Raw genomic sequence first — 26,317 nt, forward strand, 5'->3', positions numbered from 1 at the left:
ACAGTACTGAGTTCAATAGCTATGATATGTTCTATCTCCCTCCTTTTCTTCTTTGAAGTAAAAGATAGTTAAGTCAAATGACTGTTTAAATGTGCTTTCACTTTTTCCAGGGATGGGTAGTTAGTGCTTTGAGACAATAGTTAATGGAATAACTACGTGTTTAACAAATATAATATAAGTAATGCACTGGGGCCAGAGAGGTCAGCATGAGAATGTTGCATTTGAACATTTCATACAGCAGGCAAAGTGACATGCCAAAAAGTGTGGCTGTTTGAAACACTGGAAGGTACAGTCTAGATGCATACTTTACCTGTGACATTGCGACCATTGTCTGGTTTTCAGCATAATAAAAGTGAAGAAAAAGAGAGAAAAAAAGACAACTAAAATCTACATCAGGAAAAGCAGAAAATATTGCTTCAAAATATGGATGTGGTTTAAATTCAAGTATTTTTGCACTTCCTTGACTATATTATGTAGACTTTTAATCAAGATGAAGTCACTTTGACGATTGAGAGAGAATCTGTAGAACAGTTTGGAGTAGATCACCAGGTAGTACAACTTGGCTTAACAGTAACATGACAAAATTTTTTCTCCACAACTCCAGCACTGGGTTGAACATCAAAACTGCTAACCCACGGAGTGGTAATTAGTCACATGTGATTAAGTGAGGCTGAGGCACCCATGGCTGCTGGGGCAGGCCAGCTGGCTGTATGGGGTGTGGGGCTGTGCGAGTGCCCTGCACAGACCCCCTGTGCCTGCCCAGGGTTCACATGAGGAGTTTTTACCATGGCAGCAAGCAGAGCAACACCTTTCTGAGCAAACGCTTGAGAAACACTGAGGAGAAAGATATACCTTAAACCTTTCTTTAGCTCTTAGATGCCTTTCCACAAGGTAACAGTGGCAAAACTGCCTGTTCTCACAGGCCCACCTACCCCTTAATCCTCTCATGAGATTGAACATCTTTAGTTAAACCTCTTTAGGGAGAATATTATTATTGTTGTTATTATCTATTATTCTTTCAAAGAAGCCCCACATGTGGATTGGTACACACCAACACTATTCATGCACATATGACAGGCCCCTTTGTGTCATGCCCCCTTGCCTGGCTGCAGCAGCTCAGGGTGGGTGGGTGCAGGTCTGAGGGCAGGCAGGGAGCGAGGGGCCAAGCGCAGGGTGCGCAGCCCCTGTGCACTGCTGCCGTCAGCTTACCCGCTTTCAACGGGGCAGTGAGCTCAAGCTGATATTCACCTGCACTTGTCCCCTGCTGACAGGCCACCTGTGAGGGCTGAGGTGGCTGTGGCCACACTTGTCCCGTGTCAGCCCTGTCCCTACAGTGTGCCCGTTCAGCCCCATGTTGGAAAAAGGCCTCGGATTTCTCCTGTGAGGGGAATCAGAGGTGACGTTGAGCCTTGTCTGTGGCATCGTGGCACACCTGCTGCCTCTCTGGCTTTTCCTCAGCTTCCCGAGGACTGGAGAGCATGGGACACTGAGCTCGGCCTTCTGGACCACAGGTGTGAGAGTGTTTAGTCCCTCTCACCCTGATGCCTCTTCGTGCCAGCAGCAGCCATGCAGACTTTGTAGGCTGGGTTAGGCTCAAAAGCCTGCTGTTTCTTCAAAAGACTGCAGGGATATTACTGTTAAAGTCACTTTTGAAGACAATAAAATTCCTGAAAAGTCCCTGTGGACCTGTATCCACCTGCAGAATCTGGATTGTTGACATTTCAGGTGACAAGGGTTTGGCTGGAGTTTGGGTGGTGGAAGACACAGTTCCTGCCCTGCTGCTTTTGCAGTCAGGCAAATTTAGAAATGAAGTCAATTGAAGACACTTGATTTAAAATCCTAAATTGTCATTTTTATTGTAATATCTTTCAGCACAAAATGGCCACAGCTATGATAATTTTAAAGTGATATGCAACTAGGCTACATGAATTAATTTCACACATGAAATAATTCAAGTTCTCAATTCCATTATCTTCCAAAAAATAAATTTGACTGCAGGTGAATAACTGTAGTTACTATTGAGCTAAATGCTATTATCTTCTGTCAGAATTCTGTTACGCTGATTCAATAATATTATTTGAACTGGAAGCTGTAGAAAATACAAATCTGAATCCTGAACTGTGTTTTCAGACAGAGCAGCAGTCTTCAGGGGATTCAGGAAAATTCAGAATTACTAGGATCAATAAACAAAATAAAAAGAGAATGGGAAATATGTTAAACATTATGCTCCCTTGGGTAATACATTTTGCAACATTGAAGGCCCCGTAATTTAACCCATTGGGACTATACAGGGTATTTCAAAAAAATGGATCCAATTTGAAATCACTATATATTTGAATTTGGTACAACTTTTTGAAACACTCTGTATTTTGCTTTTATGTATTGTACTCTAATTTTACTTAGAGCTTTACATTCTCCAGTACAGCATCTACAGCTTCTGGTCATAATCTGTGAGTCCAGAGAAGATGATTTAGGCTGAATCCTGGTTGCCTAACTTGCATGGATAGTTTTATAGCAACAATACGGTTTTATGGCTCACTGTTGAGTGAGACAAGCTGGACTTGCTGGCTAAATTTAAACATTGTTTCAACATAAGGTGACAAATTCTAATAGGCTTGGAAACAGATGGCATCAAGGGTGGTTACTAATACTAATGCAATTCTGAGACCCATCCTCTATTCTGTTGTACTTTTTTAGAATGTGTATGTATGACCTAAATGTAGGGCCAGATTCTTTTCTGTTTTGTAGCTTATGCAGAGTGAAATCAGTGTGGCAGTGTTTTATCTGTTTATGCTGTAAATTATCACATCACATGAGAGGCCATAGGAATTCAAATGGATTATTGACTCCACATAGTATTTTTTTTCCTTAGTATTTAACATCAGAAAAATATTATTCTGTGCAATGGAGCTAGAAATTTTTGCTCCTCCATGCAGCAAGTATTAAATCATGGTAATTTCTACAGAAGCTTTGTATCATATTAACCAAAGAAATTAAATATTCAAACTTATTTTTACACATTGTTATCATATAACTATATGAAGAATGATCAGTTGGGAAGTGCTTTAATGAGAATAAGTTCTGTACATAGAAATTGACAATGTAGATGTCTTTAAATTGTCTCATTTTAAAGTTTAGATAAAATATCACAGGAAACTGAAACCAAGATAAAGCTTATGCAGTGGTCCAAAAGACATGCCAAGGTTTGGCCTTGGAGATTTTTGCCTCCACATCCTGATCTTGAAATCTTGGCTTGAATGTGAACATGAAATATAGTAAAATAGCATCATTTGGGATGGGTTTAATAGAATTTTCAGGTTCATTTGAACTGAAAAAGAATTACAGTCCAATAAAAACAGAGGTGAGAAACAGGTATTTACCCATCATATTAAGCGTAACTGGAAGGAATAGTTAGTTCTGCGATTTGAGGAGTTAATCTATGTGGCAAAGGAACATTCAGACTTGTGTTTTAGGAGACATACAGAAGCAAAGAGCCCTTGATGTGAACCTTCCAAACGCCAGGAGATCTTAGAGGAATTTTACACTTGTGATCAATGAATGGGAGAAAACCAGACACTCACTGGATATGAGAATTCATTTTCTTGCTAATTTATGAATCTATACACCATCTTCCATGATATATGTTTTTGAATTCTTAAAATACTCCACATACATTCTGTGTCATCTGGCTTGAATAAGAAGTATGCAATTCAAGTCACCAGACCATAGTTGCTGCAAAAGCTTTGTTTATGTGGCACTTTCCCGCACAGGTCAGTTTCAAAGGTACATCTCCATTCACGGGGCTTTCAAACCCCTGTTTGCTAAGCTGTTTCCCAAGTTTCTCAAACTGCCTGTCTCGAACAAGAAATCATGGACCGCACTCCATGAATTTGCATAATGAAGAGAGTCAGTAGAAAAAGAAGGCAGAGAAAAAAGATCTTTGTAAATTTTGCTGGTTGCATGAATATACTAACACAAAAAGAAAATCACACTTACAGGAATTTTACACTACACATTTCAACATTTCACGGAGTACTTCAGTAAGGATTACACAAAGCATTTCAATGGAGTTGCTGAGGATATTTTCTCCAGTGTGAGAGAAAAAGCATGTCTCACTGTTGGATCAGTGAATACACAATGTACACATTACAGTTTTAAAAAAATAAACTGATCAATCTCTGAAGTAGGGTTTCCTACAGTCAAAGATGATCTAATATATGTGAGTATGGGCAGAACTATGCATGCAGTTTTAACTTGATCACCTAATTTTTTTTTCCCTCCCAAACACCAATATTAGTTTTAGGAATGTTGGACATGATTGATTGTGCTATATCCCTATAAAGAAGGCAGATGTTACCCTAAGAGCAACCCCATGATTTCATTGGTCTGCTTAGACAGGAAAAGATGTATTTAGTGTAAATAAGCCTGGCATATTTGGGCCCTTAATATTGTTAGTGTGCTTTTGTGTGTAGACAGCTGATTATATTTAGTTTGGCTTACACAATGATGATAATTACTATGAAAAATTGTAATAATTCCTTTCTTAGTAAATCACAGAATACTCATTGACTTTCTAGCATACCTTCACTTGCGTGACGGTCCCTAAAAATGTTCTTGGGATGGACGTTAAAGCCTTCTATGTCATGTACTGAAGATGCTCTCCGTATACTACAAATGCTTTCCCTTGATCTGGAATGGGTTAGTGGATTGCTTGTCTGTATCATGTCAGGGTAAAGTCTGTCCCATTGCTGTTTAGGTGATGAATGGTCAAGAGGTCCTGATATATTAACCAAAGGCGAGCATTTACTGGGTTGAATCAGTGCTTTTGTGTCATCCACTTCTGATGGACTACAACTTTCTTTTGTAGGTGATTTAAAGTGCTTCATAGCCACTGAGTCATCGCTGTGCTTAGATGAGTCGACTATCACTGCATCAGGATCTTCCTGTGGTAAGGACTGCTTTCTGTACGTTAGAAGTCGCAATCCAGGTAACCGGAACCCAAAAACTCTACCTGCATATAAATACATATAAAGAAGAAAATCTTACATATTAGTTTATTGTAATAAAAATATTTTTAACACACACTGCATAATAATAGCTTTAAATAATTTACCTGTTCCTAATAAATTACAATACTTAGCAATAGAATGTGTAAATACGGAACTATTGTATAGATGCAAGTTTTTTACAGTCATAGTGTTAAAAGACTTTGTGCTTCAGTCAGACCTAAGTTATCAAGCTCAGAATAAGGACAAGAGCATTGATTTTACCATCTATTTTAAAAGAGATAAGATTATACATTCTGATGGTCCTTTCTGAATTAAAAAATCTATACATCTATAAAGGACTGCTAGAACACATTGAACTACTTTGCTTTGTAGCTGTTATCCTGAAATAGGTATTTGTGGATTCTATTACAAGTAGAACTCCATGTGCTTAATAGTGTACTGCTGATTTATTGATTTATTTGCTACAAATTAAACAGGAAGATACCAGTGCTAATCTTTCAGGAAAGAAAAATAAGTTGTGTATAAGTTTTGCCACAATCCTTTCTGATACTTACATATTAAAATTAAATGAAACACTTATGTTGAATGAGTTTAAAATGAAAAGTAAAGGAACACACAAGTAGAAAAAGCAGTGACACAGCTCACAAGCCTCAGTTGTACCCACCCGATGCAATTATGTTTTGTACATTTGTATGGGTATGGTGTATTGAACGGCAGGATGGGATATTCTGAGTGTGTGAAAACCAACAACTTTGTGTGATGGTAAGAAATCTTAGTAGCTGAGAGGAAGTATAAAATATGGTGCAAATAAAGAAAATGTAAAGAAAGGACTGTAAAATCTACAAACTGTCCCTCCAAAACCAGAAACCTAAATAGCAAAGATTTTGATGTATTGTGTAATGCAACTCACAGGTAGAGGCACAGGGACTTCTGATGTACAGAAACCATAGCTAACAGTTTCGAAAAAGAAATGCTAAAAAAAATTAACAAAATTAAGTAACTGAAATAATTGAAACAATTAGATGCTGTTGAATAAATGGTCTGACTTATCCAGTAGTTTCTTGCCAGTCATCACTTTGCTACATAAATATTTTCCACAGTGAATCAATAGCAAAATTATTTCTGAGGACATCTCAAAATGTCTTGTTATTCCCTCTTACTGGGATAAGAAAATCTATTTTGCGATAAGATTTTTTTTTAAGTCAGTTTTAATTGCCAGCATTTGTAGCTAGCTAATATTCATTAATATTTAGCACTGAAATTTATCATACCATTTTGAAATGTTTTGAAATAGTCTTTCATTGATGTCTATGGCCAACAGTAAGTGCAGAGCAATTGATGGCACAGCTTAATCATGTAATGTTTTGAAGTAAATGTCCTATATATTTAGTATTTATTTTATTTTGAATTCTAAATGAATGAAAGTCCCCTGCTCTTCTTCAAGCTGTGTAAGAGCTGAAGTTACCCTAGCAGATGATACCACAAGTCCATCTAGCACACTGTTGGACCCCTGATATTTTCCAGTAGTGGATACATGAAGAAGGAGCTTAAGAACCACTGCAGTGAGGTATTTGTCCCAGTAAATTTACTCAGTTTCTGCCTATCTGCAGTTCAGAAACTTTCTGAGCCAGAGACTATGTTCAAACCACAAACTGAACTTTGGGTGTATCTTTCTTCCATGAATTTGACCAGGGGCTTTTGAAATACAGCTGTACTTTGATCTGCAAAGTATCCTTTATGGAACAGTACCCTAATTTTAGCGTGCCTTTGTGAAGAAGTACTTCCCCTTGCTTGCTACAAACCAATTGCCTCGGAAAGGGTGATAGTTCTTATGATATGAAAAATAGCTAATAATTGTTCCCTTTTTATAGTCTCAATAACGTTTACAGCTTTCATACATTTGTCACATTCCTCTTTGTATACCTCTTTTCCAAGCTGAAGAATACTTGTGTAACTGTATTGTGTACCTCTGATCATCCTTCTCACTCTTCTCAATTTCTTTTCGTTTTTAATATATTCATTTTTGGCAGTGGCCCGAGCCACACTCAGGGATCAATGCAATGACGTAACAGGCTCTTAGTCCCTTTCCTTATAATTCCTAATATTTAGAGTTATCTACCCTTTTAGAGTTATCTACCTAGCCTGTGTTAATTTAAGATTTTTTCCATAACAGCTGAGAGATTTTGTTCTTGATTGGTAACAGATAAAAAAATTTGTTTGCTGTTTTATCACTCGGCCACTCAATACTATAGGTTATGTCTGTAAATCTCATATCATATTCTGAATAATTTTGTGACATCCACAAATAACATCACCTCACTGTTCACAACTTTTTTTATCTAAGTAATTGAAAATGTATTAAAAAACCTGTGAGACTCTACTGATAACATCTCAGTATTTAGAAATCTGGCCTTTTATTTCCACCCTTTTCCCGCATACTTAAACTATAAATTCACACAACGTTTTTCCCTTTTTTTTTTTTTTGGACAGTTTCTGAAAAAGCCTGTTGAATTCCAGATATTTAGCATTGAATCTGTTACTCTAATGCGTATACAGACATGATAGTACAGTAGACAGAAATCTCTATTACATAAAAACAGAGATGCATATTTTAAACAGCAGGTAGAGGTGCCAATTTTCAGGCTGCATAGTGATATTCAGCAGAGTGCACCTTGGGAACATGTGTAGTTCTTCTAACTTACTAAATATACATTTGAAATTAGTGAAATACATAAATAATTTTTTTATTTGTAAATGCATGTAGAATGAAGTTGTAAAGCAGTTTATAAATCAATTTTTAAGCCTATTACATTAAAAATGAAACAAATACTATTATTTATTTTCATCAATTACACTGAACTTCTTAAAAATAACGATCATAGTGTATTCTGGAATTAGACACTGTTAAAGGCTTTTTGCTGGCACTCTATTTTAGTCACATTCATGGTGGTGCAGATGGTCTTTTCTGCTTCACCAAGTTAATATGACCATGTTATCCTGCATTACTGATTTAGCTGTCTAATGGCAGTTCGGCTGGAAAGAATACTCAGTGAGAATTTTGCTTCTTGCTAAGACTCTTGGGCATGAAATAGAAAACTCAATTGAGCAGCTTTTTGCTATTCTTCTATAAACTGTAATAAAAGTCTCAAAGTTAAAGTCCCTATTTCCTGCTTTTTAATTTGAATATTCTTTAGAGGAGGAGCATTTGTATTCCTCTTCAATGAACAGATAATGAGCTCTGTAATGTGTTGGACGTTCAGCTCTCTCCTGCAGCACTGCAGCTAAAGCTATCAGGAGGCCCATTCAGAATTTCTCTAGCTTACATTACACTTGCTTGCTCATCTCAGTAGTAATACAGTTTGTCATGTAGCAAAATTCACGGCCCCCGGCCTGCTGCTGTGGTATAGACTGGAAGAGTCAGTGGAAGCTTTCCTGGCATGCTATTTATGGGGTAAAATCTTTTGTTTGAAAGTGGACAACGCCTTCTTTGTGTAGGTATGATGTCAGAGCAAATTTTTCTTGGCTTACAATACAAAAACATTTTTGAGATGCCACTAGCTATTTACTAGAAACATAGAGACAATGTTGCATTAAAATCCTTATGTTTTATTTGAGATGAAGACTAGGTTGCCAAGTTCTTACTAATGCTGAGTCAGAGATTTTGTTTAAGTGGGTCTTGCTAAGAGCAATTGAGGAAAGCAGTCAAGTCTGAGTCACAGTTCCAGGCTTACATTCCACCTCCTCCTTTCCAACCTTGCTTCGCTGAATAAGTAATGTGCAAATGATTTGATCTGTTAGTTGCATTTGTTCTCTGTGCTATCTCAGCTAACCCTTAGAGTTTCTAAATAGCAGAACTCGGTCAAAAAATACACTACGGACAAGAAGGGACACTTCTAAACTATTTGTGTTATCTCCAAAGTCCCAAATTCGAATTGACTTTTTTTGCCTTCTGAAAGCTTTTTTTAAATTTGTTTCATATTTTTGGAGGTCAAAGGAGAAGATATTTAGAATTCATGGAAATAAAATATTTTGGCTGATAGTTTTGTGAAAAAAGTGTAGGAAAAAATCTTACCTTGATAAGAAAAAATAATAGCCTTGCTTTTCCCTAAATATTGAAATGGGAAATGTTAACATTAATGGAAAATTGCAATTCTTAAACACTAAATACTGTCATATAGAAGTTTGTGGAATTTTGTAGCAGGGAAAAAAAACCTTGCTTCAAAAAAGACCTTATCAACAGTCATAATCATGGTTGCAGATTACCTGCTCAGCAGTACAAATTTCATTTTGAAAATGGGGTATTCCAGCAAGAACATAACTGAATAAGGATTTCTTTAGTAACCCAATACGCTGACATGGCAAGTAATTTCCCTTTCCGTTTCATGCAAGCATTCTGTAACAAGGAATGGAAGTGATACTAAATATTGCCTTGTTACAGGGAATGTTCTCCTCAAAGGTCTAGTGATGAAAATGTACACTTATATACTAGATACAGTGGCAAAGTTAGAGAAACACTTCCACTACAATTCCTTTAGTGGTTTTAAGCTTACTGGTAGTTGCTATGTGCTATCCCAAAGTCTGTTTAGCCCAAGTCAATGCACATGGGATTCCTGGTTTCCTGTCCTGAGCATTGCAGAAGGGTGTCCTTAGGAGACAGCAACTGTAGATCATGACGTCTCCTCAAAGAATTGCTCAGCCAGTTGTAGAATCTCTAGCAACATTGCTGCTTTCACGCTGATGCGGAGAAGTAGTTATCCGAAACCAGTACATGAAGAGTCTTTCAGATGAGTCAACCAAAGGGAAGAACAGTGGTAGCTGCTCTCAGGCTCGCTATCTGGCAACTAGATTTAGTCTTCTCTAGATTTAGAATTTCCAAACTCAAATCAAAGGAGCTCAAATGCATGAAAACTTTGCACAAGATAAATCAAGTGTGGTGTAGAAACTGTCAGAACTGCTTCACGGTATAATGTACCACCTGTCCTAGGCTGAGAGCTAAACCAAACTCTGAGCTGCCTGTGTTCAGATACAACCTGTCAGCTGTGGTAGAGTGATGAAGAAAACAGAGTCTTGGATAGTATTATTGAAGTGGATAATTATCTGGCTATAATATGAAACAGAAGTTACTTTTTCAGCCTATAAAATTAAAGAATACAAAATACATATCCACAAAGTTCAACCTATTCTAAACAGAGAGACTTTTCCATGACAAGGGCAAGTAAAGTAGATAGATTATGACAGACTATCCTCCAGAGCATGGGTTAATTCAACAATACTTTTGTTCTGAAACTTCCCCAAGCAATGAGCAATGTTACTTTCACAAAAAGGAGCACAAGTCAGTTCTTTGCCGAAAGATATTCTGATAATTGAATGCCTACTTTCAAGGAATTTTCAGGATCCACGTTATCAGAAATACAGATATGGGCAGCTGCTGAATTGCTGCTCAAAATCTTGGAAATACCATCTAGCAACTTGTGCAACAGACTGAAGGAAACAATTACTTTTGAGAAATGGAATCCCTGAACTTTGACAGCCTAAAATAGCAGCAGATACTCAAATGTACTCTATGTAAACACTAAGCCACACAACGATGCCTTCTTTTCTGTCTGCACTCAGCAGACAGAGAATTATAGCAAGAGCCAATTATGGTTTTTTTGTAGTTCTTTTCCCCCACATGTAAAGGAGCATACATAAGTGGATCATTTTCTTGCTCTACTCATTAAATAATCTTCATTTCTTTTCAGGCAGGAAAGGGAATCTGACTATTAACTTTAGAATCTTAAACTTATAATTCCCAGATACTGCACAGACACTTTTTTTTTTTTCTTTTAATCCCCTGGTCCACTTAAATTTTGGCACTTTGAGTCTTCTTTTAGTTTTCTCTAAAATTTAAGGTTGTGCTTTAGTTCTGTAAGTATTAGTACCAGCTATCTTCTTTATGTTCCTTTGTAAGTGAGAAAGTTGTTTTATCTCTGTGCTGGTGATGGCACATTTTTATCTTCAGGCTATACTTCTCCTAAAACGTAGTATTGAGAATGTCTAAGAGAATAATAGGGTTCCAGATCTCCCTGTCTACAAATAAGTCTCTGGAGTAGCCTGGAAAAACATGAAAGGAAGGGAATGAAGTCTCTAGCGACACGTAGGGCTGTGCTGTGTGTGGTTGACCAGTGAATTTAGTCTGAAAAACATTCTCAGTGTCTCCCTTAAAAGATGGAATGGTTATATCCTTAAATGTTAATGTGAACCTGTAAATTTACCTGTCTAGTTTTCTTCCCATTTGTTGATAGAGATGTCAGTTTACTAGATCTTATGCATTATGTTAAGATTATAGGAGTTAGAGTGTCTTTGTGAAAAAAACATAAGGAAAAATAATTTTTGGTCCTCTCAGAAAGAGATTTCACTTTTTACATTTTTATTTCTTAGGCATAATTAAAAGCAGAAGAAAGAAAAAAGTAAATATCTGCAATGAAACAAAATAGCAAGCATCACAAAAAATATATGCAAAGAAGTTGTCAACTAGCATAGTATTTTGCTGTCATGCAGAGAATATGGTGGGGTTTTTGGAAGACAGAAAAAAGAATTCATTCCATCTATTAAATCTAATCCTCAAGAAACTCTCAACCCTTCATCATCTTGGTTGCCAGACTTCATAGAAAAAAGAATATTGCTTTTGTCTGAGACAGGAAGGCTGAGGAAGTTCTCAATATGTTTTAGCACGGAATTGTTATAGTGCTAGCAATTTCTGAAGTGTGTTTTGTCTCATGTATTGATTGAAACTTTTTTGAGCTCTGCATACAAGAGCTTTCAGTGATAATAAGCTGAAAAGTATCACTACGTTTGGATTTTATATGTCATATAATTATACTAAATTTAATAGTTTAGCTGTTATATGTATAGTATTGCAGAAATAAGTATTCAGAGAATGGGAGCAAGAGCCTTATTTTGACTTGCACTCTTCTAGAATTATAGAAAATGTAATGAGATTTTGAAATAATATAATCAGAACAAAGCAATAAAAGGACTTTAGTAGATAGAGTTTTAGAAGATAGATTTACCTGAAGAAGAGCCACTCGAAAGGTTGTTACCATCTGAAATACAATTAAACTAGATTTACAAAAAGCTTTAGCTTCAAAAGAAATAGATTCAAAAAATAAACAGACTATTAAGAAAAGAAGGTAGAATATCAAATTTCCACCCATTTTAGAAGCAAATTCAGGTAGCTTGAATTCATATACAATACATTTAATCTGCAGAAGAATTATTCTAAAAGTACATTTCTGTATTTATCTGGAAAATTTAAGAACTATTCCATTAAGAATACTAAGGTAATTACCAAGTTTGTCACGTAGATCAATATATGTTTCCAATTACCAAGTTTTAAAGTTGGCTAATGTTTCAGATAGAAAACTGACGGAGATGTACCCAGACTAATGTGCTATTTCTTATGAGACTGAACCTCTTCTGATCTCAGTGATCATTTATTTGCTAGGAAATGCCAATTTTGTTTGTAAGAAACTTATTGAAAAGTTGAAGAATTCATAATCTCCTTAGGAAGAATAGGCTTTCTCCACTGACACTTGTACAGAATATGAACTTAGAGAAGTTTCATGTTCCTGATAGGGCTTACTCATTTCATGTCTTCATGAGAAGAACTCCTCAGACTATATGGTTTTGCCAATTGCTTTCAGGTCTTTGAAATGCCCAGCTTGCCTGGGCACTCTGCTACTTAATATAGTCAAGTAATAAAGACAGGATTCTATGCCTGAGAAAAAAGACATAGTGGTGGTAAACTCCCTTACTTTTATCTATAGATCTATTTTGTTTGCTTACCTTAAAATAATGTCTACTCCATGTTGAATAATATAAATAACAAAACATATTCCTTATAACCAGTGTCCATCTGAAAGCTTCTCAAATGCATTTAAATATTTTCTCCGCAAAACTAGTAGAGTTCTCTTTGTCTAAGTGTGAGATACCCTGATAGTTTTGAATTCTTCCTCCTCAAGGTTAAAATCTCCAATTTAACAAGTGCACAGATGTGTTAAGTTCTCTCTGCTGGTTCTTATTATGGATAATAGAGACATACGTATCTCTCATCCACCAGAGAATGAAGCAAAACTCATTATCTTTATACTTTCCTGAGGGTATGTATTATAATGTAGGATGACTTCGCAAAATCAGTATCCTAGCCTTCAAGTTACCTCACAGAACCCACTTGTCTTAAATGTCTTGAAAAGAACAAATAGGAGTCCTGTTAAAAATGAATACAACTACATGACTGGAAGAAACTCATGGATCTAGTTTAATCCAAGAATCTCATACATACTTACTATGTATTTATTTAAATAGCAAAAGGAAAATTTGTAGGGTCTCGATATAGCCAGAATATTGTCAGCTTGTGTTCCTTTTCCTGTCCAGTGTGCACAAGTCACCTCCACTGAAAGCCACTGAAAGCCGTGTCATTCCCTCTTTTTGATTTCTAATCTCCTAAGCAGAGATTGCCTTTTTTTTTTTTTTTAAATTTATTGAATATTTGTACAAGATATAGCACAATAGCTCTGTGATCCTAACTGGGAGAGAATGTAATGCAAACAGCTAATTAGAGTGGCTAGAATCCACAGAAGCTTCCTCTCTAATCTGAAAGACAACAGTAATCATCATAAGGAAACAGAAATATAGCCACCCCACTTGTATTTCTCTGTTGGTAAAATAAAACTAAGAAAATGTATTTATTTTAATGGATGTTAATTAGGCAGTTAGGTATTTGTGGAGCACTGAACTTGACAGTATAAGAGGTTCTTCTGTCTTTTACTGGTGATTGCTGTTTGGCTCTATTCCTTTGCTAAGAGTTCAACACTGTCTCAGTTCACCTAACATTGCCTGTAATTTCCCTTTGAAACAAATACACGTATTGACACTGGGGTTATCAGAACTGTGCTGCTGGTTGACTAGACAGGAACCTTTGTCCTCCTGGACACAAATTTTCTTGACTAGCCCTCACTTATGATGAATTTGCTCCCAGGGGTGCAGCAAAAAATAAGATGCTGGGCAAATTTCTCATTACATTTTGGGCAAAGTCAGAGGGTTACTCTTGCTTATATGTGCCATGTTCTATGTGGCAAACTCAGATGCATCAAATGGTGTATAATGTTTCATGATGATGTTGTTCAGATATGTTTAGAAAATATATATGCTTGCTTCTTACTAAACTGCTACGCTTATTCATGTAGCAAAGTGCTCTGCACACAGAAAAATTACTGTTCTCTGAGTTAATTCTTTGACTTAAGGGAAAGGCTTGGTCTGAATTTCAGTTGTGTTTGTTTTCTTTGTAACTTCAGTGGATGTGGTGTTCTCTACTCCTGAGATGTAATGCCATTGTTAGGATCAGGACAGAGCCCAACTTGATGAAGTATGAGCACCTTGAAGAGTCTCCTTGCTTGAAAGATTTTCTGATTATGGTTTTAGCCATTTAAGAATATTATTAGCCTGTTCATTTTGCTTGAACCTTATCCAAAAAGTATGCATTTATTGGATGTATAATAGATTCTCTCATTTCCTTTAGAGGAAGAAGCCCAAGAAATGATTCTAAGGTGTCTTTAATAGGCTTATAGATTTTTAAGCAATAAAATGATAAGACAATCCTCAAATATCCTTCTTCAGCAGAATGCAATTATATACCTAATCAGATAACTTTCTGGGCTTTCTCCCATGAGGTTATGATCACTGTGTTTGGGAACCAATCTCAGTTTATAGGTTGGTACTTCTAGCTAGTCAAAATATTCTCAAGTTGAATGAATCTGACTTCAGCTATTTCAGCCTACATATTAGTAGGAGTTTTGCTTTAGATAGGACTGGATTAGATATTAGAAAAAGCACGTATAGGTCAGTAAAAAAGCAGCATGCTCTGTGTGGGGCAGAAAAAGAAAACTACTCAGAATTACTGTTCTGAAAGGTTTTTCTCATCTTGTGCATGCATGCACATTACAATCCCACAAATGGCCTACTTTGAGTAGAAAAATTGTAGGTACATCTATAGATACATTCATATCAGAGTCCACATCCTCAGATCTGACTTTCTGTCCGTGGGAAATGGCTGCTGTTTTTCACTGTGTTCCATCTGTGTCATGCTTGCTCTTATTATTTTGCAGTTAATAGGTTTACAGATGCAAAGTATTTGATAGCTCTGAAGAACAGAATCAGGTGCCAGAAATATATATTAATTTATGCCACTAGTTCCATAAATTCCTGTAAAAATTCCTCATCCAATTGGTGGCGTGGATGAACATGCCAGATTGGAATGTTTGACAGATTTGGGAATAAAGTCGGATACTTACATTCCATTTCATCGAGATTATTTAGAAGCCATATTTATGTACAGAAGTTAGAGTAGCTTCACACTTTGTAATAAAGAGTTTAATTAAGTCTATATAACACACTTGGCAAGAATTCTTGTGTCATCTTATTTTGGTTAACAACTGCTAGTAGTAGACAAATTTAAATGATAACTTAGTAGTGTTTACAAGTTTTTTTTTACCGAACTGGTATGGAATTACATCTATTCTTTATTTAGTTCATTGCAGAAAATCTAGAGAAAGCACTTTTTGTTTTTTTCCTTTCAGTGAGTATAACAAAAGGAGTTCTCTTTTCTAAAAGTGTCTTGCTAAACATCCATTATTTAAGCATTATTTCACAGATTTGGAAAATTATTAGATTCATGAAAATTTATGAACAACAGTTTTGTAGAATAATTTTTTATTATCATAGTGACAATCAAGCAAATGTTAGTGTCTTATCAGATATGACAGAAAACAGTCCATAAGAATGGTTATAGTGTGGGTAAAATCCATTTTTTGGGCTTATGTAGTTCAAAACTTTCAGTCTTAACACTTCAATATGCTAAACAAATGTCCATTCACTTAAAAAGCAGATATTTATGTCTTCAAGCATTTAATAGATAAAGTGAGGTGGGATGAAGTTATTAAGTGTTTTTATCCTTGCATATAGAAGCTGCTTTCAGGAGTTATAAAACATTTACATGATTTAAGAAAATGCAACACTAAAAGCAAACAAAATTATTAGCAAAGACATGAAGAATGAATAGTGTTCTCATGTCTGGAAGTGAGACAAAACTTAGAAAAGTGATTGGATGATGAATGGACATGTATAGCAGGAATCAGTTTCTGTAAGTCTTCAACTGCACAAGGTACCAATACATCCTCACTGGAGAAGACGATGTTAACCAGCCATGGAAGAAGTGCTTAGAGAAAGAATTTCCTCACCTCTCTGAATATGAAGATGGGACAGATGTAGTATTAAATAAATTTGGTTAAAAGTTTCAACAAAAAAGATCTGACAAAAATTTGGGGGTTCTTTTCCCCCCAAACAGAAAGTTATATATGAACAAAGACTTCCTTCATTTTACCAATGAAATGCCAAATATTGAAAAATAGAATTGTGGCAAAAAAAAGAAAGCAATGAAACAGAAAAGAGTGAAAAATCAGTTTGCTCTGATTTAGTGGCTCTTTACTGATTTTGTGGATGCTAGGATTTTCCAAAATTGAGCTATTTGATTACACAAACACTGGTCAGACTGCCATAGAGAACTTAGGATAAATTCTTGCAAGGAAGAATAAAAGGAACAAAAGGATCAGCTGAAAGGATTTTTATACTGCTATTGTGAAACCAGTATCTTCCCTTTTCACATTACTCCCTGTTTAGCTTTTTGCTGCATATGAGACAGGAGCTCTTGAGCACCAGACTAGAAAGAATTCTATTTATATTCAATTTTGGTCATCAAACCCCTGGCAACATACCAGGGTGTTTTTTTTTTTTTAATAATCTATTGTTATAATAACCTGCCAAACCCAATGCTGAATCAGAACCTAGCTGTGTTAGCCATCACAATGGCGCATCACCAAAGACAGGATCCCTGCCCAAAAGAGCTTACAAATGCTGTTTAAAGTATCTGTCAGTATTAAACTGGTAAATTTTCAGTTTTCTGCCTCTCTGGAACTAAATGTAGTCTCTGAGCTCAACCTAGCAAATGTAAGTTACCTTCTTTAATTTGTTCAGATGTCTCTCAGCTCTTTAACTGATTAGAATCCCTCTTATCAGTTAAAGCCTTTGAAAACAATGTGCTGTGTGTACAGCATGAAATGCTTTTCTCTTATGTTGTGTTAGATATCAGTCAGGAGGAGCATTGTGGTAAGTGGTCTTGTTCAAAACTGTTGGCTGCAGCTAGCAGGATAGATGTTTTTAGAAAAAAGGAAAGGTTTTTCAAAGTTACATTTGATAAATTTGATGTCAACTCTTAATAAATCAATTAGAGGAAGAATGATAGTGTGGAAGAGTTATCTTATTTTCTAAGGTCAGGAAAATAACTGCAATCTTTTTGTTCCCTATTCACTTTTAGTTCTTCTCTGCTGCAACCTGACTTAGTCATTTTTATTTGCTTTCAAGTTGAAAAGACATTCTAATATGAGAAAACTCAATCTAAGGAGCTCTGGAAAGAAATCTCTCATGATCTGTGTACTTCTGGGTAGTAGATGTTAATACAATATGAAATCTTTTGTCATTAGCTGTTGCTTGTCTTGGTTGTTTGTCAGAGGTTTATTACACTTGTTATATGTCTGGTTCCCTCTCTATTTTCATTCTCTAAATTGGTTGCTGGATTTGAAAGAATTTTTTACTTTTTTTTTTTTTGAACCAGTACCATTACTGTCCATTTTGTGTGTGATCCAATGAAAACAGATCATCTGCTTTACCTGTTGATGTATGTTCTAAACAGAGTCAGATGATGAAAAACGAACTTCCTCCTAGAGAATCTACTGTTTGCCTTTCCTATGGTGGGAACATGACTTAAAAAAGATGGTTTTACTGCTAAACAATCCACTTTTTTAATGACTTTTTTGTTGCTTACTGATCTCTCTCTGCCTTTTCTAAATTTTAAGGCTTTTGTTTATTTGTTTTAGTTCAAATCCACTATTGGACTGTACACAATATCTTGCAGTTATTAATATTTCTGGATGTTTTGCATGGGTTGGCCTCTTTCTTAAGAATTCTCTCTGCCAAAATGAATTGTTGGCGATGTAGCATATTTTGTATCAGCATTCTTCCCCTCCTGCCCACACAAAGTCTGCTCTGAAACCACAAGCAACTAGGTAGGAGTAAGAGAGCTGTGTGCCTGCTCTAGTTTCTGCCAGTTCCTGACATCTGGCTGAACTCACTAGCAGGAAAATGCCTCAAATCAAGTCTCTGCCTCCTTTCGCACCTTGATCTTGGTGTATTGTACTGAGTGTGGAGCTCCACCTATTCACTTTTCAAGAACTCTCAGCAGGGAAATCCCTTGTGTAAGTCAGGTGTAAACACTGTAAAACAAGAGAAGGATCATTTGACTAAGTGCACTTTTTTTTTTCTGATGTCCTCTTTAGCGGCTTTTCTCTTTAAAGTATGGCAAGTGACAACACTTGAAAATTTACAGTGATGCATTGCAATAGCAGAACAAAAAGCTCTTTCAGCACATTACGCTCTTAAAAATATATATATATCCCCATAATGGGTATTTTACCTTGTATTTTTTCAATAGAACCACATTAAACATGGACCAACTGAACAATTTTATTTATGTTACAATTTTTTTTTAAACTAAGAAATAAAGTGTTCAAAGTTCACAAGATCATGGAATCCTGAAAATCCTGAATTAGAAACAGAATTTGAGTAGTGTTTACTTGGTGTAAATTATTTTTTTTTTCTGATGCAATTCTATTATTTTTTTTCTGATACCTCTTAAGGGGATTTTTACCATAACATTACTAGAAGAAGAAAAGTGTTTTCCTGATATGTCAAGAAAAATGAAAAATGCTGTTGTACTGATTATTAAAAAAAGAAAACAAAGCAAAACCAAAATGAAACAACACTGCAAAACAGAATAGAAAAGGAAGTATAAAAGCACAATATTTTAAATATGTATTGTACAGAATATTTACAAAGGGTCTTTTAAAAACATGTGATATTTGGTGAACAATAATTGTTTGCAGGCTACTAGTTTCCACTGATGAGAATTTTCCTTTCCACAGCCTTATATCTACTGCCATTGTAGGGTTATGCAGACATAAGTGAAAAGACTCTGGCCTATCTGGAGTGAATCAGTCAGAGCTCTTTCTCCATGCTTAATGAAAATAATATTTTTTAGTATCTCAGTTAGTTATAGAAATAAACTTTAGTCTTTTAAAAATGTGAATGATTTGGCAATATTATGGGGGGACTTTTTGTTTATGTATGTTTCAATAGTCACAAAGCTTTGAGTGAGGTCTGATGTATTTTGTCCAAAAGATACAGTGCAGAAAGTCTTGATTATGAAGAATGGCAAAGACTTTCATCAGAAGGAACCTAGTAATGCTGTTATATGCACAGCTACAGGCCTGTTCCTTACAGTCTTTTCAACATAACTAGCAGAAAACATAATACAACATGTCATCACTTGAAGTAGTGGATAGTACTCACGCTGGGAAAATTCTCCCCTTGCTTCTTGCAGTGAAGACCATACCAGCCTTTGTCTCCTATCTAGAGAAAGCTGAAGTGTTGATGTAACAATCACAAAACTTAGGTTCCAGAGCCCTTTATCGTACTAACATTAACGATTATTACACTGCGAAAAGGTATTTTCCAGCTGTTGCTGAGCCAGCCAGGGGAGAGTGTCAGCGCTCACTGTCAGAGTGTGCTGTGCTTCCCTAAGAACTTGGACAAATGGGGATGTGTGCGGGGAAAGCTTGGAGCAAGAGCAGATTACGTGAGTGCAGATGCAAAGCAGAAGGATCATGTGCTGTTGCTGCAGAGTGAAGGTCAGCAAAAGAGCATATGTTCTGCAGATAGCAGGACAGAAAACTGCACAGTCTAGCTGGATAAGAAGTGGACTTTTGTCTTGTGTAGAGTTTTCTGATTTTGACAACACTTCTGTTCCAGAGTGGAATGAAAACAAAAGCATTCTCTCAATATCTGAAAAACCCCACATCATTCAAGCCAATCTAAATAGTTAAATTTTATAAAATTAAGATGTTTAATTGTTTTAACTTTTTACCCCCACATTTTATATTTTCTAGTCTAACTTAATCAAACCTTCCACCAACTATTTTTTATTTGGAAAGGAAAATAGAAATATTCAATTTTGAATAGGCTAAAATGAAACGCGTTATATAAAAATGCATTTTTTTTAAAGTTTTCTGTTCATAATCAATTTTTTTCAAGGGTAATGCACGTCTGTGAATTGTTTTACTTTTAATGAAGCACCACTCACAAGATCTGTGCTGTTAGTACTACCAAAAAACTGATAGATTATCTTGTCAACTTCATAACAAGTTGACTACATTTAACTTCTTATTTTTTTTTAATTCTGTCTTAAATGACTCAGGCAATGGGGATTACATAATTTCTTTGGTATCATTATTATCCAGGTTAATTACTCTCCCAGCTAAGAGCAGAGGTCAGCAGAGAACTTCCAGTGATTAACTTACGATTTACAATTTTGGACGACAATATTGGCTTGCACTTCTCAGGAGATGCCACATTCTCTTCATCTGTTACATACTCAAAGTTAATAATAAACATCATTGCTACTCCCTCTTGATTTTTCACTGGAATTATGTGGGTGTTGCAAATGAAGGTAGATCCTGCAGATGGAAGAAATAAAAAAAGAAAGAAATACATAAATGAAAGGAAACGTCACTATTTTTTCACTCCAGTAATTCCAGTTACAGCAACAGATAGTGAAGAATATTTATTTGAATTTAATTATTTAACATCCAGCATACAGCTTTTGATAATTTATTAGATTATTACCTCTTCCAAAAGATCTCTCCTTTAAAATGTCTTTTTTTTTTTCTCCCACTGAAATACCTATATAGACAGACTTGTGATATGGAGACATTTAGCACCAAAAGTAGCAATGTGAACACTGTTCCAACCAAAACACTAGCAAAGAAAGCAGAACCCCATTCTTCTAAATGTCAAACATTCTTAAAGCTTTTGCTTCTATTACAACAGCATGAATCATGCATTAAATATTTATAAGTGTAAATATATCACCATTCTTATTTTTGCTCTCAATCTTTTGGAGCTATATAATGTTTAGGTTTGTGTTAAGAAATATATTTGTTATCTGATCCTATGGGGTTTTGCATTCTATTATGAAAAATTTCTAAACTGTGGCAGTAATTTTCAGTGACCTTTAGAAGTATCTGACTTAACCGTCATACACAATTTGAAGTATTCATTTAAAAGTACCCCAGTTTTTGTGTGTATGGAGCATATGCAGCTTATACTGCAGTGAGCAGAAGGTGTGAGTTCTCAACACCTCTGGTACTCAAGGTATCCTCGTTCAAACGCCTAATTACAGATTTAAAGAACTATTTGTGTTATCTCATTCAGTATAACTCTTCAGAAGTTTCACTTGACAAGGCCATTACTTTAATTCCTTCTATTAACTTAACAGAATATAGCTGTTCCAAAAATAATGTGATTACTGTAAGCAATTCATTAATGTGCTAAAAGCCTCATGCAAACACAACTGTGAGATGGTGTGTTTCTATAATAATTAGGGACTGGTTTAATGTACATCATTTGCAATTTATGCATTCAAATGCAGTAATCACTGAAACTTGATGGGCTGTGCAGTTTGATAAAAACAGATCCTGATCTGCCTTACATGAGAATTTTTTCTTTTTTCCATTGAGTAGAGAGATGAGAAAGATTTATATCATTAAAACAAAGATCAGATCCTGGTTCCTCACATTTAATGTAGTACTTGCTATAACGTGGTATATATGACAATTTGAGGTATGTATAAAATTGACAGGCTGGCCTTTCAAGTTTTACAGCTGTATCTTCAATCCATTTAATAAAACAGTTAAGCTGTGGCACTTGCCATGGTTGCCATGGTTACAAGCTCAATGACTTTAGTAAACAGAAAATAAGCAATTTAAGACTGTTCCATTAGAGCTAAAAATAGAAGTGCTGCAGGCCGAGCATTGCAGCAGCGACTGGTTAAACAGAGAGTCTGAAGAGAATTTAGAAATAATCTTTGTGCTTTTAGTTAACTAATAAAAATACATATTGAGTTCAAACAATCAAAATAACCTATATTGATTCACTTGGAGACACTATTTTGTGACATAGACTATGCTCTGACAGGCAGATTTATAGGTTGAGCAAATATGCCCCAGTCAGACACCTTTGACATGAAGGACTGAAGGTGGGGTGAGACTGAGACGTGCAGTTTTGGAAAACAATGAACTCCTGTGGATCAAATGTTTATCAGTTTTTGCAAACAAGGGTATCAAGGAGCCTCAGACTTCTTTAAAAACTTCCCTGCTCTTGGAGGCAAGGGTGTTTCAACTTTTGAAATGCTTCCCAGAGTGCCAAGTAATGACACTATCTCCTGTTTATGTAGAACATTCCGCCCTCAAGCATTTAACAAACCTCATTTGTACTGGAGCTGGGGATTCGCATCTCTGGGGAAATGCAGAAGCTGTTTAACAGTCCACAGCTTAACATCGTGAAAAGAGCACAGGATTGAAAATTTAAGCTGTATGTGGAAATATTTTGGGAATAAAACATGGGAAACATTCATATCTGGTATAATTGAAAGAATTGAATTCCTTTGAATTGCAACAGCAGGCTGAGTCCAGTGTAGTTCATTAGTCTCAAGTTTCTCTAAGACACGTGGGCTTTTCCAGATGCATAGAATATTTACATCATGCAAATGACTGGAACTGGAATTCCACAATTTAACCAAAACACAATGCTTGTTGTAGTCACTGTTAGTGTTTGTCTTTAGTACAGAAACTGTTATCTTCTACACACTTATCAGTATCTGTCCTTATTGAAATGGCAATAGGGAAATACAAAATAACAAGGATGACTCTAGTGTGACTGAAAAGTAAGAGCTGGATGCAAAGAAAGAATACCAGCAAATTAAAAAATAAACTTGGAGTTGTTGGAATTGTTGGCAATAAAGAAATATTAAGAAGTAACTTGTTTATAAACAGTCATTCAGTATTTGCACTCTGGCGTTCTACTGCTCTTCATTGCACTCAGCAAGGTTTCCCTGTTTTGTCTGTATACTGAATATTTCAAGAGTAAGAAATGTTTCTGATGAGCAACAAAAATTGTAACGAAGTTTCTGGAATTTGCATTTCTCATCCATCAGCACAGGGCAATTGGATGATATAATCAGAATAATTATTAAAATTATATCTTTATAATTATAGATTCAATATCCAGCAATATATCTGGATTTTCTAAGGATTACTATTGTGAAATAGTGATGAAATCTAACTGTTGTGCTCTCTTGTTATCATAGTTGGAAATAATAAAAAAAGCTGAATATTTTCTTGTCAGTTTGATTTCCAGGGTTAATATGGGCTTGCTTTCTTTTGTCTATGGCATTTGGAAGCCCACTCTTTCATCTAGTTAAATTAGTGTCAAAATATCCGTATGTGAAAGAAAGATTCTGCTCCCCTATATTCTTGGTGGATATGATGTATAATTCTGCAGTTATGCATTCAACAGTATGATTTTACAGGACAAGACAGGCTGATGTGAAAAAAGTAACTGCCAAAATGTGTACAAAAGTGCCAATAAATATTTAAGAAATTGAGATTTAGGATATGTTAGGATTATATAAGGATATTGCACTATTTGAGCACTTCTGGTAAAGAAAGGCCTGTTTAAATATCTGGCTGCACAGTGTTTAAAGCTGACTTGTTTAATTAGAGCAGTACAAAGCCAGCACATAAAACCAACTAATCTGGTCCATAAAATCTATTTGTCTTTCCACTGATTTTCTATAGAAGATTTTAAGACACATTTTTCTCAGACCGCATCTTCTAGATACAACTGCAGCGATTTATCTGAATTGTAGTAGTTCCATCTATGAGCAACTGAGAGAGGACAGTACAATTAATACAATGGATGAAGCATTCCAGATTACAAGAGCCTCCATTCTCATATGCAAAACTCTGACAAACAATCTTTGAAAAATGACATATCCCAAACAACTATTTTGATTCAACCTTCCTGGGAACAACATTTTCATAGCTCATTACAAATGCCAAGTGCAAAGGATATCTGAAAAATGAGACATTCTGGCATTTAGGTAACTGTCCTAATTCTGCAGAAGCCCCATGTTTCACACAGCAGGGACCCCTGAAAATCCATTGTGGTTCTACAGGGTGTCTCTGCAGCCTGTTGTCCTGAATGACTCTGATAGTTGCTATCTACATTTCACCATTAAAAAATTCAGACTCCTCTATCTCAGTACAAATTTGAGGACTGCCTTCACTGAGGCTGAGACTGTTCCAACATATTTTGGAACCAATCCTGGCTTCCTGTGCCAAGACATTTGTGACTTCTCAGATATTTCTTGTTACTAGAGCTGCTGAGGACAACTGACTAAGGTTATAGAAAGAAAGATGTTGAGTATGTCCTCTGTGTGCATATATAAAGTTCTGGACAGGTTGACCTCATACAAGAACTATGAGAATTTTTTACTCCTGCAACCTACACGTAGTCCAGTAGAGGTATCTGTACAACATAGCCACTTCTGCTCATTTGAAATTGAAGGTGAGAAAGAATAAATCAAAACAGAACAAAGGAAGAGCTAACAACAGTTTGCCTACTAGAACAAGAACAAAAAGAGTTAAAAATTAAGGGCAGGGATACTGTCCTCTTCTCTCTTCGAAGACAGATCTGAACGACAAGATAAAGGAGCTGGGTAATCTTTGCACTTTTTTTCAAGAAACAGAATGTTTATTTTGAAAATAACTATTATCCATTTCCCCTGCTATGATTCACATTTTGTCATCAAAATAAATGTTCAAATTACCTTCTTTTAGAGGCACAAACTTAGAACATATTAGTTGTAAACATACAGTTTATACCTTACATTTTAATTCAAAATCTTTAACTATGAATGATAGTAGAAATGCAACTAAATACATTTAATATTAAATTGTGTACTAAGCTTAATCTGTGAATGGTGCAGAAGAATGAAACCTGAAAATGACTGGTTGTAATTTACTAATGACACCAGTAAAACAAAGCACCTTGAAGGGTTAGAAACAAAGAAAAAAGAAATCAGAAGAAAATCAGTACCCAGTGAATATTTGCTTTGCCTTGTGTGATTTCTGTGACTTATCACTGAAGAAAGTCCTTTTATTTTATACTTAAAATTCAGAATCATATTTACCTCCAATTTGAGGTCCACTTTAAGCAAACAGGGCACTTAGTTGAGCTTTTGTTGACATTAGAGATGATTGCATTGGGGATGTGTATTGAATATTCAAGTGAAAGCCAGTCTGTCAAATATTGAGGGATGATGTGTATTGTGATGTGGGGACTCGCAATGACCAACCGAGGGCTGGCAATCTGCTCCTTTGTGTTTCTATTCAAGCACAAGCCAGGAATAATGTGGCATGTCACAGGCAATGTTGTTTTCAGTGGACTTAGTGGAAAAGTTTGTTTTCTTTCTCAAAACATACAAAGAACTCTATTCCTGTAGTGTGAAGTTGAAAGTAACCACGTGGAGGTTCTGCAGAATTTCACATGATGTTATGTTAGAGGGCTCCTGTTGTCTTTGCAAGAGCATTTCTGTGTCAATTAAATCTAACTATTTATTAACAGACTTCCACAACTTAGTCTGCTTGTTTATGTAAAAAAAATGAGTGGAAGAGTGACTGAATCTGCATGAGGAAAATTGTCCAGTTCTTAGTAATGTAGAATCACATCCCTGGAGACAGATACCGCATAGCTACTTGCTCAATTCGGTAACAACACCATGAAAGAAATATTAGGCAAATATTTCTGTCTGCTTTTACTTGCCGGTCTTTCCATCTTTGTGCTTGATGTAATTTCTTCAGATCTGTGGAGATATCTGAACTGTAAGGACCCTGTTTAAATTTTTTTCAAAACTTTGGCTCTAAAGGAAAGTATCACCCTTGGATATTCCTTCCCTTCCTGCCCCCCATGTGTTATGTAGCTACACACATGAGAAATAGGAAGACTAAAGATTTTATTATTTGCACCCATAAAGGTCATTTATTCCAGGAATCTCAGGCCACATTCCCTGTTGCTGCCCTTCAAAGTGTACAGGTATTATTTTGCTTTCTTCTAAAGGTGGTAGGACTGAAACATAAAAAGAAAAGTGTTTTAACCAAACCTACATCAGATATGAATAAAGAAACTAAGGGGAACACAAAGAAACTCTTGATCCCATTTTCACAACTGAGCTAGTAGGTAACAGCCCCCCACTATCAAGA

At 35.7% G+C, this 26,317-nt stretch overlaps 1 protein-coding gene across 2 annotated transcripts in view; it reads right to left on the reverse strand.

Annotated features, from left to right (window-relative positions):
• KCNH7 (potassium voltage-gated channel subfamily H member 7) overlaps positions 1 to 26,317 on the reverse strand; it is a 223,748-nt gene that overhangs the window by 70,425 nt on the left and 127,006 nt on the right. Inside the window, exons 3-6 of one of the 2 annotated variants that reach the window (XM_071810980.1) lie at positions 20,516 to 20,671; positions 12,062 to 12,094; positions 4,583 to 5,011; positions 311 to 331 (exon numbers count right to left, since the gene is read on the reverse strand). In XM_071810980.1, coding sequence (XP_071667081.1) covers positions 311 to 331; positions 4,583 to 5,011; positions 12,062 to 12,094; positions 20,516 to 20,671 — 639 coding nt within the window. The remainder of the gene's footprint in view (positions 1 to 310; positions 332 to 4,582; positions 5,012 to 12,061; positions 12,095 to 20,515; positions 20,672 to 26,317) is intronic. The other variant, XM_071810981.1, reaches the window with a different exon arrangement.

Source organism: Patagioenas fasciata, chromosome 7 (assembly GCF_037038585.1).
Source record: "Patagioenas fasciata isolate bPatFas1 chromosome 7, bPatFas1.hap1, whole genome shotgun sequence".
Taxonomy (NCBI): Eukaryota; Metazoa; Chordata; class Aves; order Columbiformes; family Columbidae; genus Patagioenas; species Patagioenas fasciata.